Raw genomic sequence first — 20,043 nt, 5'->3', positions numbered from 1 at the left:
CTGAGTTCAATTCCCAGCAACCACATGTTGGTTCACAACCATCCGTTATGAGATCTGGTGCCCTCTTCTGGTGTGCAGATATACATAGACGCAGAATGTTGTATACATAATAAATAAATAAAATTCAAAAAAGAAATCACACTGAATTAAGTATTAAGAAAATTTTTAAAAAATTATGATCTGCGGTTGCTGTAAGTAATACAGAGATGAAATGATTAAGGGTAAAATGTTTTGTAAAGGATCCTGATAGAATTAGCCACTGAATTCAAGCTAAGGGATCCTGCTACTCACTTGATGTTACCTCTATCTAATATACCCACAGTCTAGTAATTTCTGTGGTTTTGATAGGTAATGCTGAAGGTGGAAGAGCTGAGAATGTAATTTGATCCATAGCCTCCAGATGTAAGAATTGAAATAATCGTACGGCAGATTTGCCCTTAAACACTGTAGCAGGAAAGATATTTGAAAGATCTCCAGGTTAGGGACAACCTAAATGTTCAACAATCAAGGATTAACCAAGCTGCCTCCCTCACTGTGTCCCGTAAACATCCAAAGCCCTCAATGAGTGCGTGTATCTTGTCACAGTGTGGTGGAGTGGTGTATCTTGTCACAGTGTGGTGGAGCCCAAGCAGAGAACAGGGAGAATTCATATGGAGGATGACGCTAAGCTGTGGAGCAGCAGCTTGTGTAGGTGATGAAGCTGGCTGGGGTGAGGGCGGCAACCAGTGTAGTTTCACAGAGAAATTGGTAGACATCTGCAGTGAGGGGGTGCAGTGGCCTGGAACTGATCATTGAGAGAGCAGGAAGTTTGGGGAGGGGGATGGGCAGCAGGAGTAGCAGATGGAGATTGCTTACACTCTATTGATCAGCAAATTCCAGATACTGGGATGCATATATCTCCTGTGAGAGAAGGGTGTCTCAACCATGAAAAGGGAAAGACCTGGAATGAGCCTTGTGGTTTTGGTAAGGATTTCAGTCACTGCTGTGTATCTATGGAGGCAAGAATGGATGGACAGATGGACAGATAGACACAGACATAAAGTACCACTTTAAAAGACAAAGAAGAACAAGGCATTTTAAAAATAGTTGATTCTAGCTATGAGCAAAAGGATACCATGTGCTAAGTAAAGCTACCAAAACATCAAGAGGCTATAGACACAAAAGCCACCTTGAATGGGCTCTTACTCACCAAATTCCAGACAATTGTGAAAGCTCAAAATAAATCGTGATCGTCAGGATCTTAATCCATTGATACACAAAACATGGGATACTGTAAGAAATGAAGAGTTTTCCCTTACAGCAGCCTGGGGTGCAGCCAGTAAACGTAAACGCAAGAGCACCGGAGGCTCACCACTTTCAATAGCCAGAGCTGTAGTTAAGAAAGCTAATAATAAACACCGACTGATTAGCCAAATCATAGCAAGGAAAAGAGTGTGCATATTTGTTCAGTCCCAAGTAGCTTTCCTGAAATCTTTATTAATAACAAAAGTGATAAAATGATTTTAAGTGAAGAAAGCTAGTGATACCTTTCACATTATCAAACCCATCCTCATGGGAGAAACTGTAAACTTGGAGGGTCTGAAGAGCAGTGAGGTGAACAAAAGTCCCTCTTGGAGTCTCTACCAACCAACACACTCCAACCTAATCATGACTCAACAAGAAACAAGACAACATGAGGAGTAGTTCACAAGAGGATCGGCCTTCAGTTTTCATAAATGAGAGAGGGAGGACTCAATGAAAAACAGGAGTTCAGACAGGAAGGATGTTAAAGAGACAGGAAGGAGCTCAAGACACAGGAAGGATGCTCAAGACACAGGAAGGACTCTCAAGAGACAGTAAGGATGCTCAAGAGAGGTAGGGTGCTCAAGAGACAGGACACATAAAACTGAGGACAGGATCTTTGTGCTCTAAAGGACTGTCTTGGGGAAACGGAGATCTGTGGACATAGTGGTAGCATAGCATTATCCTAATTTGGATGGTTGTGTGTGGTCATGCAAACAAGTATCTTTGCTTGTAGGAAATACACACTGCAATGTTTAAAATGATCAGGCATCCTACCAGCAATTTATTCTTAAATGACTGAGGAAATACAAAGCTTTTTGGATTATTCTTTCAGTTATTCTATAAATTTGAAATTATTTCAGATCTTAAAATGCCATAAAAAAAGAATGACTGTTCTAAGTAAACTGATATACTCAATAATAAAATATAAAGGAATTTACTTAATTGTGTTTTAGGAAACAATAATGCATGGAAGATGTTCACAGGATATAGTTAATTATGAGTACTATAACTCTGAAATGGAGAGTCTAAACACACACACACACACACATACACACACACACACACATGCACACGCACAGATATGGGGATACACATGGACACAAAGATGCTGGAAGCATACAAGGGAGGCACCCAAGAAGAACCATCGTATGTCATAGGTCGTATAATGGAAAAAGATGTTGCAGAAGCAAAGGAAACGTTTTTTAAAGGAGAGGGTTGTTCAAAGGGAAGCTAAGGATTCACGAAGTCAGAGTCAGAAACTTGAAACACATTGTCTCCCGGAATATAACTACATTCAGTCTATCATCATGTCATCTCAGACCTTCACAACATCTTCTAGGTGACCAGTTCATGCCCTGAGAAGTCTCCTTGCCCCTAACTTAGCAGGAAGTCCACTGAACATTTAGTACACACGCTTACAGGATCTCTTTCCAAATGTGAAGATTTAAATGACTAATGCTCTCAAACTTTCGCAACCCCCTGAACAAAGATCTGCCTTGGACAGTGAAGGCTTTCCGGGCACACAAAGGAGATAGTTGGCATTCAGGCCATGGCGATTCCTCATGCACTGCAGGATGCTTAGCTTGCCTCAATCTTCCAACTGCTGGGAAGCAACTCGATTTGGTTCTCTGGTCTGGCTCAGTCCTCCCAGCGTTGCTGACCTTGTTAGTCCTTGAAGCCCCTCAATGGAATTCCTGCCTCAGGGATTTTGTGTTACTTTCTCTGTCTGCTCTATCTTGTTACTCTTTGAATGTGAACTGTTCCTTCCTTATTTTTTTTTCAAGATTTTGTTTGCTGACAATTTTATATATGCACATAACACATTTTCACCTTTCTTTAGATGACATTTCTGATCTGATGTTACTTGCTCAGAGAGGTTGTCCAGTCCTCCCCTTAGCCTGATTGGTATTAGAATATTATGCTGATTATTGTCTGTGACCTGCACTAAAACAGGAACTCAATGAGGGTGGGTCTTTGTCTAATTTACTGCAAAACTCAGTAAATTAGGTTTATGGAGGACACTTAAAACAGTTTAACAAATGAATTAATTAAATTTAATCTTACTCCAGGAACCCAGTGCTTTTCTGTTTACAACACATAAATAATAATTTCCCTAGATGCACTTGACAAAGGATGTTAAGTAATTTTATGGAAGCGCCTGCATTTGGGGGAAATTAGGACACTTTCATTTTTACTTCAAGCAAGTTCTTCTTCTGTAAGTGTGATGTAATGTTCTTCCTCCACAGACAGGACTCAGGCAGGAACTGGATTCTCAAAAAAGAAAAGAGAAGTGTGGACACTTCAGACCTTGCAATTGGGAGACAGAGGTGCCATATCAGAGGGCTGTTTGGGACAATTAGTAAACAAAGAGCCCTTATGCTCAGTAGGGGACAAGAATTGTAATATGACCAGAATTCTTCCCTCAACCATGTCAGTCCAGGATTTCATAAGCAAAATGATGAGATATGTTTCAGGATCTATTAGAAAGTCTTCATTGCCTTGGTCAGTATCATTACATAATAAATTTCATGGGCCTCTCATTATATAATGTGTGTTCCTTGTTGACCAAGCACTAAACCCTGTTTAAAAATTCACTCCTGTGTTACAGTGCCTACATTTGGGCAGGTGAACTATCTGACACATGGAGGAAGCAATCAGAAAGTAATATGACTTCCATAATTTGCTGTAAAGAGCCCTAGTCTTCCCTGCTAAGGCCAAAGCTACAAATTACATATTGGCTGATTCCTACTACTGATGAAAGATGCTTGTAGAAGATGAGAGTTTCATTGACCAGGAATCTTCAGAAGCCTAGTAGAGTCCAAGAGGGGAAGATGAACATGGGTTCCCAGCCCTCACCAAGAAACTACCTGCAACTGATACTTGCCGGCAAAGGAAAAGTCGTTTTCTTTGATGGCATCTCACTGGGTATGCTGACCACATTTCCACATTTCAGGGTAGACCTAATGCCTGGGAGCAGTTGGCTAACACAAAGCTAACTCACTGGTATTTTTGTAGACGTTTTGTCTCATTTTGCTTTTGGAGGGCATTTTTTGTCTTATTGGTATTTTGCATGTGTATTTTGAATTTTGTTTTTGTGCTACATTTCTTGGTTTTTATTGGTTTCTTAAAGAGAGAGAAAAAGGACATGGGTTAGGTGCATAGGGAGATGGGGAGAATCTGGGGGAAAGGAGAATGTGATCAGAATATATTGTATAATTTTTTTCTCAGTGACAAAATCTAGCAGAGGAGAATGTGGAGTTCAGCAGACAATTGGTACGAGAGGTGGTTTTGTGATGGGTAGAGAGCTAAGAACAGGGAAAGAGGAAGGCGAAGGGAACTGGTTGGGTAGAAAATAAGAACTGAGCAGAAGGTAGGTGTTGGTCTGGTCTCTGGTCCCCTCTGACTCTGGAATATGTGTCACTGACTCTACTTTCCTGGATTTCTCCAGTTCTAACACCTGATGCTTCCTATCGACAACTCTTTAACAAAGCCCTCTCCCCCCACCGCCCATCCCTGGCACGCACAAAAACCATCTTTCTTAACTAATTTTTTAGGGGTTGTATGTAGGAAAATGGTAAAAATAAGGCATACCATTAACTACCCAGATTATAAAAATACACAAACAACGATCCCGGTGTATATGTTACATGTGAGTGCTACAGGATGTATATGGAGGTCAAAGGGCAACCTTGAGTTGCCCTTCCACCTTAGAGACATACACTAGCCTAGCTGAACTTGAGACTTCCAGAGGCTCCCCTGCCTCTGCCTCCCATCTTCTCACGGGGAATAAGGCCATATGTGTTACTGAGTCTTGCTTTTACATGGCCTGTGGTGATCTTAGCACAGGTCCTCGGCTTGTGTGGCTAGTAGATTACCCACTGAGTCATAGCCCAGACATCCTTCCTCTTTTATTGGCACAGCATCTTGCTACATACCCTTGCTAGCCTCCAATTTAACTTCCCCGGTGTTGGAATTACCAGATCACACCATCACACCCAGTGTGTTACATATAAGGAAGCCTTCTTTGGCATCAGAATGGAAAAAGAAATATCACTCCAGGGATAGGAAGTCTCATCTGTTTTAATGTGGTTGGGAATCGTATAACTGCAAGTGGCTGTTTTTCAGGAGTAGAACTGGTTTTTGGTGTTTTATTTAGGCATTGCCATTTTTATCATCTGCAAAAATTGAGATTTCTCCTACTGGAGGTATTCAGCCTGCTAGGAAGAGACAGCGAGTAGAACTGTGAGGATGGGGAACGGATGGGGAATGGGAGGAACCTACAGATTATGGCTCAACAATAAGTGATTCTATAACCCTCCATACCAAAGGCGGCTCATGTTGCAAAGAAGTATGGATACTTTCTCTCTGTGGGTGCCAGTCAGCGAAGAATGAAGGCTAGGAAAATAGCACCCCAAGTTTTGTTTTGTTTTGTGGTATTTCAAGACAGGGTTTCTCTATGTAGTCCCAGCTTTCCTGGAACTCACTCTGAAGAGCAGACTGGCCTTGAACTCAGAATCTGCCTGCCTCTGCCTTCTGAGTGCTGGGAATAAAGGCGATGCACCACTACGCCCAGCTGTACCCCAAGTTTATGGTGAAGCTGGAGGAGGCTTTCCCCCCCATGGATGGTTGAAATGCAAAGGAAATTGTTTTTGTAAGTCTTAAGCAGCTTGTCAAAGAATGACTGCTTAGTCTCCTCAGTGAGCACCTCTCTCATCTACTCCACCTTGAACCTGCTTGGCTATTTAAAGAGAGACATTCCAGTGACATTTTCCAAATTTTTAAATCCTATCACTAAGGCATCCCTCCTCCACCCCGTGTGTGTGTGTGTGTGTGTGTGTGTGTGTGTGTGTGTGTGTGTGTGTGTGTCAAACTAGTGATGGAACCCAGGACCTCCCAACACCAGGCAAGTACTGACACACTGAGCTACCCTCAGCTAAAGCATCTATGGGTTGTTCTTTTATTTGTTTTGTTTTGTCTTTAATTTTCCTTGGACCAGATGAACTAAATTATAGCCTTCAAATGCTATATTACTTTCCAAGTTTTATACACCCTCTAGAATACACTGTATTGTTGTTTGTTTGATGGCTTTTCAAGACAGGGCAGGATGCTACAAGACAGCTCTGGCTGACAAGGAACCCTCTATTTAGCCCAGGTTTGAACTCATAGCAACTCTCAAGTTCAGAGTTCCAAGAGCTGGGATTATGAGCATATGCCACTGGGTTCTGTCCAAGCTGGAACGTTCATCTGAGCTCATGAGCTTTAATTCTTGCCATGTGTGATGGCATTCAGTGATAAGCATGATGGATACTCACAGAAGGCGCAGTGGGCACGAGGTCATTTTCTGTTCTTCCTGTCTGCATTGCTGTGTGGACCCGGACTGATTCATAGATGGAAGGCTCTTCTACTTTTCTTGGATAGGGATGTTTCAAAACAATCAGAGTCCCTGAATGAAAACAGAAATATACATGCATGTATACATATAATTCAATATTACTGGCTAGATTGTAAAGTCTATTTATCCATTGATGATTGATTGATTGGTATTGATTGATTGCGGTGTGTGTGAGTCATATGTGGAGGTCAGAGGACAACTCTTTGAGTCAGTTTCTTTCTTCCACCATGGGACTCCAGAGGTAAAATCCAGGTCACCAGGCTTGTGAAGCAAGCACTCTTCCCAGCTGAACCTTCTCACTCCCCCGCCTTGTTTTACTCATCTTCTCAGCATTCCAAGAGTATCGACTTCACACAAGGCACATCATTTGGATGCAGAGATAGAGACAGGATTTGGATGAGTAATCAATATAGTCATTTAAATGAACAGGGTGATGAGATCCATAGAGTAATGTGGACAAAGTGGGGTGTTCACAAAGGCTTTCACAAGAAGCTTGGCGATTGACCTAGACTGAAGCAATAACCAGAAAATTTGCAAGTGGACTTTAACAGAGCCATGAAGATAGAGCAGAAAGCACAGGGCACAGGGAAGGTCTTTGCCACTGCCCTTTCTGCACAGCAGCATTGAAACAAATGTAACATATCAGTGGGACTCAAAACCATGGCCTCCCAGCCCTCTCCCTGTGTTCTCCTAGCTCCATTAGGAAGCCTGGGACTTGGGTGAGTATGGCCTGGGCAGACCAGACGAAAGCTTGTTTGTAATTGCTTCCACTTCCATCTAGAAGAGGGGGCTAGGCAGAAAGGAGGGTCAGCCCAGACAAGTAGGCCCTGGGAACATCATTCAGAGACTGAGAGGACTTCTGAGTCAGCATCCTGACATTTCCCATCCCATGAACTTCCCTTCCTGATCAGTCAACCAGAAACTAGAAACTTTGACTACAAAGAAGGCCGAAGTCTTTTTCCTTTTCTCTATTGCAATGGCTTCTTGCTAATTTTCTGGGGGTGGGGGGTGGGATTGTTAAAGATCACACCCAGGGTCTTGGATGAGTTAGGCGAGAGCTCTCTGCCACTGGGTTCTACCCCCAGCCTCCTTTTTGATTTTTATTTTAAGAGGTCTTTTCTATAGCAGCTCCATTTGGGACTGTACAAGACCCGAAGGAAATAAGTAATTCAGTCCTTAGGTCATTTGCTCTGCTCTGTGCCAAATACTTGTGTTGGCCATGGGGCCACCACAGCAGACATGGGATGCCTATTCTTAATATTATAGTCAAGATCCAGGGACCAGAAACACAAGGTCAATGTGTTTCTGGCGTAAGATGCATTGTGAACAAATGGATGAAGATGGGCAGAAAGAAGCTAGAAGCTGGGGAGGAGTGACAGTCTCCATCGGTGGCCACCTTTGAAAAGATGAATTGAAAAAGCTATAGGAAGAATAGACACAAATTAGGGCAAAAGAGGGACAAATAATGATAGAAAATACCTCCTTGGTGGTGCAAAAGCCTAGAATGTTAATAACTGTGCCCTCCAAAACACTGTACAGCGCTTATGTGACTTACACATGACTTATACAGTGCTTATGCGTGACTGACTGTCAAGTCAGATACCCTGGCTGCCACAAAGTCAGGAGGGTTGGGTGTTAGCAAAGACAAAAGAAGGGGGTCTCTGATGCTGCCTTAGAGAAGAACAGGACCGAGCCCCTCTGTGTATCCATTCACGTCAGTAGCACGGGGCTCATAGTGACAAATGGCTGGGCAGTTATCAGACAGCACAGCCCTGCTCTTGCACGTTGTTGGTGCTTTTTCTTTTCTTCTGTTTTTTTAATCACTGTGACCCTTTCTGAGAATCCATCAGTCATATGTGGGGCAGGAGTCAGAACGAAAGCATGACATCTAAGTCAAGAGCAGCCTTTGAGCAGGCTCGGGAGCTACGTGAACACTGCTCACATCTGTAGACATTGGGTGAGTGGTGGTGGGGGCTTTGTGAACACCACTCAGTCTGTAGACACTGGGTGAGGGGGGCTATGTGGACACTGCTCACACCTGTAGATGCTGGCTGTTCACATTTGTAGACACTGGTTGAGGTCAGGGCTACACTGCTCAGTCTGTAGATGCTGGGTGAACTCAGGGCTAATGTCCTATGCCCAAGAAACACATCTACCAATATGCCAGGCAGCCACTCGGGCACTGTGGAAAGATCCCTGGACTCACCAGTCAAGGCCAGGTAGGACTGCCCCTCCCTTGTACCACTGTACCGAGCTTGGCGCTTCTCTGCTTTTGTTCTTCCTCTAACTAGTGCAAATAGCCAAACTTTCTTCACAGGCCTGAGCTGTGCACTAGATAAAGGGTGTTTGTAGAAAGATTACAAAGATTACAAAACAAATATTATTCTTTGATAAAGAACATTTAAAAGTCCTTAAATGAAACACTAATGACTAAATTTTTAAGAACTTTTTTTTAAAGGTTTTATTTGTGTGTGTGTGTGTGTGTGTGTGTGTGTGTGTGTGTGTGTGTGTGGTGTGTGTGTGTGTGTGTGTGTGTGTGTGTGTGTGTGTGTGTGTATTTGTGTGCATGTGCACGCTGGTGTTTGCAGAGGTCAGAGTGTGTCAGACGTCCTGGAGTTGAAGTTACAGACATCTCAGCTCCCTGATTTGAGTGCTTGGAATCAAACTCTGGTCCATGGCAAGGAGAGCAAGCTGGGCCCTCTCTCTAGCCCCACATTGTAAGTCCCCCTCCGTGTCCATGTATGTGCAAGCTCGTGTGTGTGTGTGTGTGTGTGTGTGTGTGTGTGTGTGTGTGTGTGTGTGTGTGGGGTGTGTGTTGTGTGTGTGTGTGTGTGTGTGTGTGTGTGTGTGTGTACTAATTGGATTCATTTCACTTGGCTCCTCTTCTGGAGGAAGGCTCAACAACTACAGCAGAAGCTGACTGCTGTTTCCTGCTCCACAAACATGGCCCGAAGTCCATTTTGGAGAAGAGTAGAGCTAGGCCCCTGCAGACATGTCCATCACTGACAGCCCCAGACTGGCTGTGACTACTGAGCTGGTTCCCTTTGCTCTCCTGTTCAGCTTGTCCTTGCCTTCTGGGTGCATGCACCAAAGCATCCCTCCTCTTCCTGCACTCCAGTGTTTTAAAACTTAGCCAGCTAGAGATGCACAACTCATGATTTCCACTCACAGCCCAAGACAGCGTCTTCACTCTATGGGAAAGATGCTCTAGGTTGGTGAATCAAAGGAAGCACAGGACTTGGTTAGGAGAGTCCGTTTAAAGAGCATTGGGAGGAGGTTGGGTGTGGAGCTGGGGTTGGGGGTGTGGCAGAGGAGGGAGAGGGAAGCAGATCAGAAACTGCCTGCCCTGGCCACGGGGTTCCAAGTTTCACTTCAGTTTCTGAACTTCATGAAGGTTGTTTCCTGCCACAGACATGAAGCGTGGCTTCAGTCATGTTCAGCAGAGATACAGCTCTCAGATGATCAGATCTGAACCAGCATAGGCATTCTACACGGACGGACTGATGGATACCAGCTTACGTGGCAGTTTATGTGACATCTATAACTCCATACCCAACACCATGATTGTGCTAAGGGACTCCTCTAGATGAAACTCTAGATGTACTCTAGACAAAACTCAGAAAAAGACAGAAATGGCCTCGGGCCTCGGGTGTTGTTTTGCAAACAGAATGTAGTTTGGCACACACTTAGAAAACTTTTATTTTCCTATTTATTTTATGCACTAAAGTTAGCTGAAACATAAAGTGTTTGAGAACAAGAATGGTTTTTGAGGGGCCTGGAGCAATGACTCAGGGGTTAAGAGCACTTGTTGTTCTTGCAGAGGACCTGGGTTCAGTTCCCAGAACATACATGGTGGCTCACAACCATCTGTAACTCTAGTTCCAGGGGATTGATCTCTGTGGGCATCAGGCACACTTGTGGTATAGGCACATGTGAAGACAAAAAAAAAAAAAAAAACCCTCATATACAGAAAATAAATGATACTTAACTCACCTCTCTATTTTAACAGTGGCTAGGGAGGGAAAGGGACCTGGGATTGACATGTAAAATAATTTTCTTTCTATAAAAAAAAAAAACAGTGGCTAACAGTGTCCATCTGGTGGATGACACTCAATCCATGCTTACTAAGTTAAATATGAGATAGTAGTCATCCATGTTTTGTTTCTACTGCTCTGGGGTTCAGAAAATATCATTGCAATATGCTTTTCTGTCCTTGCCAGTGGGGTGTGGCTTTTTAGGGGTGGGAGTCTTAAATGAATAGTCCAGTTCTTCCGGTCTGCCTTGGTGCTTCTTGACATACAGTAGCCAACATTCATTTACAGCCATAGCAGCTTTGCTGTCCTATGTTTAGCCTCCCAGGGAGAGATGCACTAAGAAAAGGGAAGTAGACTAGAGAGCTAGAGAAGGAGGTGCTATTCAAATGTCTAAGCCAAGTCAGCTCACTGATTTTGGAGTGCTCCCCTGATTCTACCACACATATGAGTGTACCAGGGCTTAAAACTGAGGAAACATTACAAATATTTGATGGCCACATCTGTCATTAATTGCTTCATGCTATACCAAAGAGCTCACAGCTCCTGTCTTGAGTCTGACAGAATTAATAACCACCATGGCCTTTCGTAAATGAGTCATAATGGTGAACACCTTTAATGTGAAAATTAAAAGACCTAGAGACTGATATCAGGGTTCAAGCTTCAAGCTGAAGATCCGAGAAGCAAGGCAAGCAAGCTGCTAGCCTTTACCTCTAGCTCAGGCTGAAAGTGCTGATCCTGTCTCCACGAGTTCTCACCAAGCTTCAGACCACTGCCACTTCTCAACGTGGATGAAGAACGAATGCCTTCCTATCCTCAATGTGGCTGGAGAAAGAATGCCAGCCCTGAGACCCTGTTCCTGTCTTAAATACCTCTCATGAGTCCGGGGATTAAAGGTGTCTGACCTTTGTGTGAGCTGTTTCTCTTTAGGACTGAATCAATTTTGTGTAGTCAGTGTGGCCTTGAATTCACAGAGATCCATCTACTGCTCAACCCTAAATCCTGGGATTAAAGGTGTGTCCTGCCACTAACCAGCTTCTGTAGCTAACTAGTAGGGTTGCTTCACTATTTTGTTCTCCAGTGGCTTTAATAGATCATAAACTATGCACACCACAAACACTTGTGTCAAGAACCATTCTAAACGTCTTTCACATCTGAAGTCATCCTGTCTTCACAAGAAGGCAGCAAAGTATGAACTATTACCACAAGCTTGACATTAGATGCTGATGAAACCAAAGCTTGAGGCTCGAAGAGGTAGCATATTTTTCCTGAGGTTGGCAAAAGGCAGAAACTAGTGTGAAATGGAGAATGTGTGGATCTGCTCAGCATACCACAGTCATGCCCAGCCTCAGGTGCCGTTGCCATGGGAACCTCTGTTGCATGCAAACTGCTCTCTATTGTGGACAAGAGTCCGAATGTATACATCAAATTTTGAAGAAATGGATTCATCTGGGGGCAGCTTGTGAAATGGGGATGTGAATGTTTGCTCTTTTTTTTTTTTCTTATCAGCTTGTTTTTTTGTTTTCCTCACCCATGTCTGTTTGTTCATTTGTAAAGGAGAAAGTAATGATCCCCTCCATTTCTAATTGCCTAGAAAGCAGTTCAAAAACAAGGGCCCCACAGTGGGAGCAAGATGCTGAGAAGCTTTGTAACCAGTGAATGTCCTGCTCCCTGGAACTATGACATTCCCTTGAAGGACGTCATCCCCAGCTCCTCTTATTCTTGCTTCCCTTTTCCCTCTCCAGGGCTCTTCCAATCATCTTTTTCTTTTCGAGACAGGGTTTCTCTGTGTAGCTTTGGAGCCTATCCTGGCACTCGCTCTGGAGGCCAGGCTGGCCTCGAACTCACAGAGATCCTCCTGCCTCTGCCTCCCGAGTGCTGGGATTAAAGGCATGTGCCACCAACGCCCGGCTCCAGGTAGCTTTTTATGCTAAGATTCTATTCTCTAATGCAAGTTTGAAGGAGATGGCCAGTGAGATGGTTCAGTGGGTGAAGTACTCAATGACAAACCCGATGACCTGAGATTCATACTGGGCCCCACGTGGTGGAGAGGGAGAACGGCCCCAGAAAGATCTCCCCCGACTTCCACATGTGAATTGAAAATAAATAAATAAATATATAAAGTAAATGTGGTAAAAGTTCTCAAGCATCTCTCAAATGGCATTTCACCTAAATACAGGGCAGTATCTGTAACAGGGAAGGTGGAAGTTGAAACCGATCCATCTTCTTTAGAACAATAGGTCTCCATCATGTAGCAAGCCTGGAAAGTACCTGTTCCTTATGATGCTTAGCTTGGATTCCAGTGTCAGCGCTGAGCCTCCAGCAACTTAAAACCCCTGTTTTTATTTCCTCATCTGAAAATAAGGTCACTGCTGTGTTCTTGTGGGCAGCTGGGAAGATTAAATAATTTGATATGTGTGAAAACCCCTGAGCCGAATACCTGGAAGCTGCTAAGCGCTCCACAGTGTGAGTTCACTCACACCCCCCACCACCTTTTTCATTGCAAACACACCTCACTTACTAACTGAAAAAAAAATTAATGTCTGGCCGGCATGAATGGAGGAAGTGACATCTAGCTGTGATTTGGCAAAATTCCAAATTGTCCATTAAGTTACTTCTAGAAGCAGCATACACAGTTCTTAAACTCTCACCTGAGGAAGACAGCTGGTGCCACAAGTGAATAATAACAGCTGTGACTTTTTTTTACCAAGAACCTGGGCATTCCCACATTAAAGCAAAAGACAGAAGTGGCAATTTGACATTTGGGAAAGAACCATAGAGGGAGTCCAGCACTGCACCAGTTGGGGAAGTCACAAACAGAGGCCCAACTTGGAGCATTGTGTGTGCTTGCCTATGTGGGTTAGGTGACTAAAGTGACTTCAGTTATTAGAAACAAACAAGCAAATGTTCATGACAGCTTTCACTGGAAGTTATTTAAATATGAGAAAAGGGCCATTTTTTGTTTTACTAACACTTGGATACTTCAATATAAATATAAATGCTGTCTACATTTTCATGACTGAGTGCATGAAACCTAGCTAATTAGAGGAAGACTTAGTAAAAATTAACTATACTAAAACCATTTCTGAAATACCCAAGTCTACTAAAAAATGATTGGCATTATGCTTTCAAGTTCTGGGATACGTTACGAGACAAAACCGACCACAGTCCCCTCTCCAAGAGTGTGCTAATATGAAGAATAAGATAGTTTAACACAAGCAGATAAAAAAAATTGTACAACTATCAAATCTGCTAGAGGAAAAGCAAGTGAGTCCATTGCATAGCTCGGTTGTGGCCTTAGGAAATGATAAAGTTTTGAAGACTAGAAACATCTTCAGAGTTTTTGTGGATGTTAACACAAAGACCTTTGAATGAATATAAACTCTAACGGAGATCACAGGGAGTTAGAATTCTAGAGTTCACACAGCTGGCAGGGGAGTTAGGTGTGAATGGGGAGCCTGTGTTCTTCAGGTTAAAAAGCACAAATCCCGAGTGTTTCAGGAATAGAGGGGAAAATAGGCACTTACATTGTGTCCCTTTGGACCAACATAATCACCTGCCTTTAAGACAAAGGTTTTCTGTGACCTGCAACCAAGCATCCCTGGTGTCATGCTACTGAAGCTGTAGAGCACACATGGGATCCTGTTGCCCGCAGAGGCAGTAGCATTCCCACCAGTGTCACCTTCCCCTAGGGCACTGTGCATGTCAGGCAAGCACTGGACGTCCAAAGTATAGACCCAGCCACCCGGCCCCTTCTTACTTTAGTATTATTTTTTAAATTTGAGATAGTATCTTGCTAAATTTCCTAGTCTGGCCTTGAACTTGTGATTCTCCTGCCTCAGTGAAATTACAGGCCTGTGCCACCACGCCAAGCAGAGCCTCTTTATAAATGCATGCTCTTAGGCAAGGCAGGGCAAAGCTGATCCTGGGACTAAAGAACAGGAATGACCTAAAATAGTGAATTTTAGGTCTGGTTTTGGAAGTTCAAGAGAACAGAGTTCTGGAAGGGCCTTGTTCAATGGGTGAACAAGTAGTTTTTCTGTGCCCTTTTCCAAAGCACAGCAAAGTGATCCTGGAGATTCCTGATCACTCAGAGGTAGCAACAGGTGCTCTTCTGTTTCAGATTTCCAGGGTGGGCCTTGCCATGAAGCCCGGGCAGACTTTGAACTTGGGAGTACAGGCGTGCCCACCAGGAGCTAATGCGTAAGTGAACCAGAAGAAAGGGACTATTTTTAGAAGGCGGCATCCTGTTTTCCATTCACTATTCCTCGTGGTTACAGCGGTGACTCTGTGACTTTTGCAGCGCTTCTAGGCTTAACAGTCATCGTGACTTCAGCATGCTATCTTGTTCTCCGGAAGCCTATTACTCCCACAGAGGGCAGATTAGAACACTCGAGTGTCATGGGTTTTGTCCCTTGTACAAGCCTTAGTGGCTTTGCCTTCATCTGGTGGGGACAGATAAGCAAGGGTAATGATGTATTCTAACCCAATGTCCACATCCATCAGCTGAATCAAGCCCCGAAGCAGCAAATTGTTTGCCAGATAATGGATAGGAAAGAGGACAGCCAGTGGACAGGATAACAACCTTAGTTTCCTAGAATAAGTGAAACAGGAGCCGTGGCAATAATGCACAGAAAGTTTTAACTTTGGAGAACCACTCTATAAACTCTAATTGTAAATCCTGGCACATTAGTCACCCCTCCCCCTTTAAAGCCAGGGTCTTGTTATCCAGTCCAGGCTGCCCTCTACCTTGCTTCGTAGCCCAGGCTCACCTTGAACTTGTAATCCTCTTGTCTTAGCCTCTCAAGGGCTAGAATTGCAAGTGTTACTACACTCAGCCATGAGAGTTCTTTAGTCAGGAGAGTGTATTTATAGGGAGGTGGCACATTGCTCCAAATGCCGCGTGAAGGTGACCGCACTGTGGTGGGAAAGTCATTCAAAATACACTACACTCACTTTTGTCATAGCCTGCCTTGAAGTCTGCCCAAAGGCAGGATGTGCACCTTTCCCTAATTTTGAGAAGGCCCAGTAATGAGCACAGAGAACCATAAAAGAGATTTTAATAGTGTCTAAGATAGAAGTTTAAATGACAAAACTGAAAACCGACTTTGCTTGGGGAGAAGAGAAGGTGGGCAGACAATGATAATGGTTTTGATGGCTACAGGGTTCCTCATAAATATCTGCTATTTCACGTAATCATTTACTCACACGCCTACACTGACAGCAAATATGGGGCGCAGGGCGGGGTACAAAAGGAGAGGTAGTCCTGGCTTCACTCTTCTCCATTTCAAGAAACCAAGCATTGGATAAAATCCAGTGTGGGGTTAAACATAACCAGTAAATAAATCTGCAGGGCAGGGATTAGAGAAACTGAAATGCTTGCTTAGGTCCAGATAACAGAGGATGAATATCCCCGAGTGCGTTTGTTCATGAGAACAGTGCTGGCTAAAGATGGAGATCTTTGTCGGGGCTGACCCAGAAGGTTTCCACCAGGAAAGAGAGATTTAAAGCTTAAGGTACAAGTTCAGAATATTCTACCACAGACCTGGTCTTTTCAGTACAAAGAGATGCGACTGTTGTGTGGCTTCTGTGTGTCTTTCATCTGTGCTAGACACTGACTCATCCTGGGGTCTGTCCCAGAGACACAAATGCAAACGCAGAAACCAGTGACGGCAGCTCTTCCCCTCCCCCAACACTGGCGAGCACGAAGACCATGCGGGAGTTTACTGAGAAACTGATAGGAACAAATTCATGATGACTGGCTGCATTACTAAGTTTTCTCACTGTTGATAAACTGAGATTTTTCATCATTTAGAGTAAATAAAGCTGGAATTCTAAGCCATAAATTCAGACGTGGGCCACCTTTTACTTATTTGCAACACATTAGATAATTCAAGGGCTAGCACACTGTGTGCTGGACTGCCGGAAAGCTTACAAGTGCGGCCCCCTGCTTGGCCTTACGAAAAGGTGAAACCAGTGTGAAAAAGTCATGTGCGCTTGAAGGAGATAGTAAATGGGACTCAGCCATTTGCTTCCAGGTCATGAGCTGAGTGTTTCTCACTGCTGTGTGTTCCCATCATGATGACAATGGAATAAAGCATCATGGACCAAAACCTCTGAAGTCATCAGACAAAATAAAACTTTCCTACTTACACGTCCATTTAGGTATTAATAGTTCAGGTATTAATATCTGTTACACCAATTAAATGCTGGCTGACAAAATGGCTTTCTCTCTAAATTTTTATTCCAGTTTGTCTAACTACTGAAATGGGAAATTTCAAATCCTTCCAAGTTATACATACAAAAGTACAGTCCTAAAACTTTGTAAGGAACCAAGGTGACAGATATGAGCCCTTATTGTTCAGAGAAAATGCTTTCTGCCGGGAGGTGGTGGCACATGCCTTTAATCCCAGCACTCTGGAGGCAGAGGCAGGAGGATCTCTGTGAGTTCAGGACCAGCTTGGTCTACAAGAGCTAGTTCCAGGACAGCCTCCAAAGTCAACCTGTCTTAAAAAAAAAAAAAAAAAAAAAGAAAGGAAAGAAAAAAAGAAGAAAAGGAAAAAGAAAATGCTTTCTAAGCAACATTTTCAATATTGAGCACTTGATCGCTGTAGACATCTCACATGAAATTTATCTTTGAAAATGCTTCAAATTAAGTTCTCTGGGTCTCACCTACATGCAAAAAGAATGTTTCTAACCATATCAGTTTCATGTCACAGGCACAGTTTCCTACCAGTGCTCATGCCTAAAATGATAAGGAAAAAAATCTTTCTTGGCTTGTGTTTTCTTTACTGTATGTGTGATACAATAGAACATTCTAAAGATATTGAGTCTCGATCAGGTCTCACTATGTAGCCCTGGCTGGCCTGGAACTAACTACGTGGTTCAGACTGGCCTCAAACTGATGAAGATCTTCCTGCCTATGTGAGCTTTTAATATTCCATCAATCTGTTGATATGTTTTGAGAATTATGTACTTTGTAGAATATATGTAGAATATCCCTTGTTTTCACCTAGAGAGGGTGCTGAAATCATAATACTTACATTTAAAGAAGTATTTAGTTTTGTTTATGTGTATGTGTGTGCCCTTGTTTGCATGAGTACCACATGCATGCCCATGTCCAGGAAGCTAGAAGAGAGTGTTAGATCCCCTGGAACTGAAGCTACTGACAGTTGTGAGCTGCCTGATGTGGGTTCTTGGAACCAACCCAGGTCCTCCACAAGAACAGCAAGTGCTCTTAACGGCTGAGCCATCTCTCTAGACTGTTCATATGCATATTTTTTTAATGTTCTATATGGCACAGCAGTATAAAATTGTTTCTCAACATAACAATTTCCCACCACAGGCATAAAACTCAAGAGTAACAAGGATAAAATTTATTGAAATCTCCATCAGTTCTTCTTCCTGGAACAGTATTTTAGAGGTCAAGTCTATAGTTTATACTATGGTTTGAATATAATTTGTCTTCTTCAATACTAATGTTAGATTTAATTTTTATTATGACATTTAAACCGAAGGACCAGATCAAACTTTTAGAGGTGATTTGGACTTAATCCCAATCATGAAATACCAATCTATTATATTGTTAATGGATTAGTGAGCTAATGGATTATACCAAGAATGGGTTTGGTATAGATGTTGACGTGAGCCTGGTGTGGCAGTGCATGTCTATACCTCCAGCACTTGTGAGACCGAGGCAGAAAGATCACATGTTCCAGGCAAGCTTGGGCTGTGGTGAGGGCTTGGTCTTTGATGTATTTATCTCCTGGCTCTCACTATGCAAGTTCTTAGCCCCAGCAGAAGTCACCAGATTCCAAGGAAGTTTCACACAGAGATATGAATTATAATACTCTTCTTAAATAAATCACACATCCCAGGCAGTTGTTTATAGCAACAAAAACTGGACGAATGGCTTACCTGTCTCACTTCCGATCAAAGGCTGATTTGCAAAATGCTTGACAAAATCCTTTAAAGTTGAATATTCATTGAAGCCAAATTTAAATGAGTACCCAGTGTATTCAACATGAAAGTGTTTGACAGAGTCTTTGGCTCTGAAAGAAAAAGAAAGTGTTTAATGTTATTTAACAAAAGATGATTCTTTTTGAAGGCTAATATAGCAATGTGTGAGCATCGCCTTCAGTCTGAGATTGCGGAACACAAACCTATCAAAATCCATGAGAGTTACACATTTCTTCTGGCAGAAAACACACTCAGCTTTTCACTCTCCCAGAGAGAAGAGACAGTTCCCCCACCTTCTCTTGGACTGTCTGAAAAGGTTCTTGAACATTAATGTCCATAAATGGCATGAATTCAGGAAGGCAGAGGTGACAGAAATGACCTATTTGTCCTTGGCCCTCCCTTGTCTGGGAATCAGTCAGAAGTCTGCTTCTATCAGTGAGTTACATATCCCTAGTCTTCTCCTCCCTTAGCTGTGTGATGGTCATCTCCTCCCTTAGCTGTGTGATTGTCTTCTCCTCCCTTAGCTGTGTGATTGTCTACTGAATAAAGTGTCACATTTCTAAGGCTGTCATTTTTTATTGTTACAATAAGTTTTTCCGTCAAGCCGCCCAAGTCCTGCTGCCATGTGGGAGCTTTACACCAGGCTGCCTGAATTCTGCCCACCTCCATGTTAAAGTCCCAAGTAACACACAGAGACTTATATTAGGTACAAATGCTGCTTGGCTAATCGAATAGGATTTCTTATATGCTAGCTCAGTCTTAATTATCATAAATCTATATATTTTATAAGACTTATCTTATCGAGGACACCTCCCACTGGTGCTCTCTCTTGCCGGCAGATCACATGGCGATTCCAGAGCAGAGACCAGGAGGAAGAGCAAGAGAAAAGGAAAGACTTCCTTCTTGTCCTTGCTTATATTCTGAGTCTGCCTGCTATGTCACTTCCTGCCTATATCACAAGACTTCCTTTTACTACATTTCCCAGAATCCTCCTCGACTCCTAGTCCCATCTAACTTGCTGCCTCATTGGCCAAACAGTACTTTATTCAACAATCAATAAGATGAACATACAGAGAAGTACATTCCCCATCATTTTATATAAAAAGAATTACATAAAATCACCCTCACTTTATTTGTCCCCATTCTAGCTTCCTAGCCTCACCTCCCATGTGTCATCCACATCCCAACTTTGGAATCATTAGAGTCAACTGTAAGGTTTGTTAAAACCCCCAGACAAAGATTCAGCATGTAGAAGGTGGGCCCTCCATCAGAATTTAGATTCTAAGGGCTGTCAGTGGATGCTGCTGTCAGGGGAGGCTGCTTTAGGATCCCTGTCCATCCGAACCTGCTGCTGTTATTCCATCTAGGAGTTATTTC

The 20,043-nt window shown here is 43.0% G+C and overlaps 1 protein-coding gene across 1 annotated transcript in view; it reads right to left on the bottom strand.

Annotated features, from left to right (window-relative positions):
* The window catches only part of Dapp1 (dual adaptor of phosphotyrosine and 3-phosphoinositides 1), a 51,401-nt gene that overhangs the window by 11,526 nt on the left and 19,832 nt on the right, over positions 1–20,043 (bottom strand). The window contains exons 3-4 of the mRNA XM_027395799.2: positions 18,625–18,758; positions 6,597–6,727 (exon numbers count right to left, since the gene is read on the bottom strand). Of these exons, the coding sequence (XP_027251600.1) occupies positions 6,597–6,727; positions 18,625–18,758 (265 nt within the window). The remainder of the gene's footprint in view (positions 1–6,596; positions 6,728–18,624; positions 18,759–20,043) is intronic.

This window comes from Cricetulus griseus (genome assembly GCF_003668045.3).
Source record: "Cricetulus griseus strain 17A/GY chromosome 1 unlocalized genomic scaffold, alternate assembly CriGri-PICRH-1.0 chr1_0, whole genome shotgun sequence".
Lineage (NCBI taxonomy): Eukaryota > Metazoa > Chordata > Mammalia > Rodentia > Cricetidae > Cricetulus > Cricetulus griseus.
The sequence above is the reverse complement of the archived record's forward strand: the minus strand, read 5'-3'. Positions and strand labels throughout refer to the sequence as shown.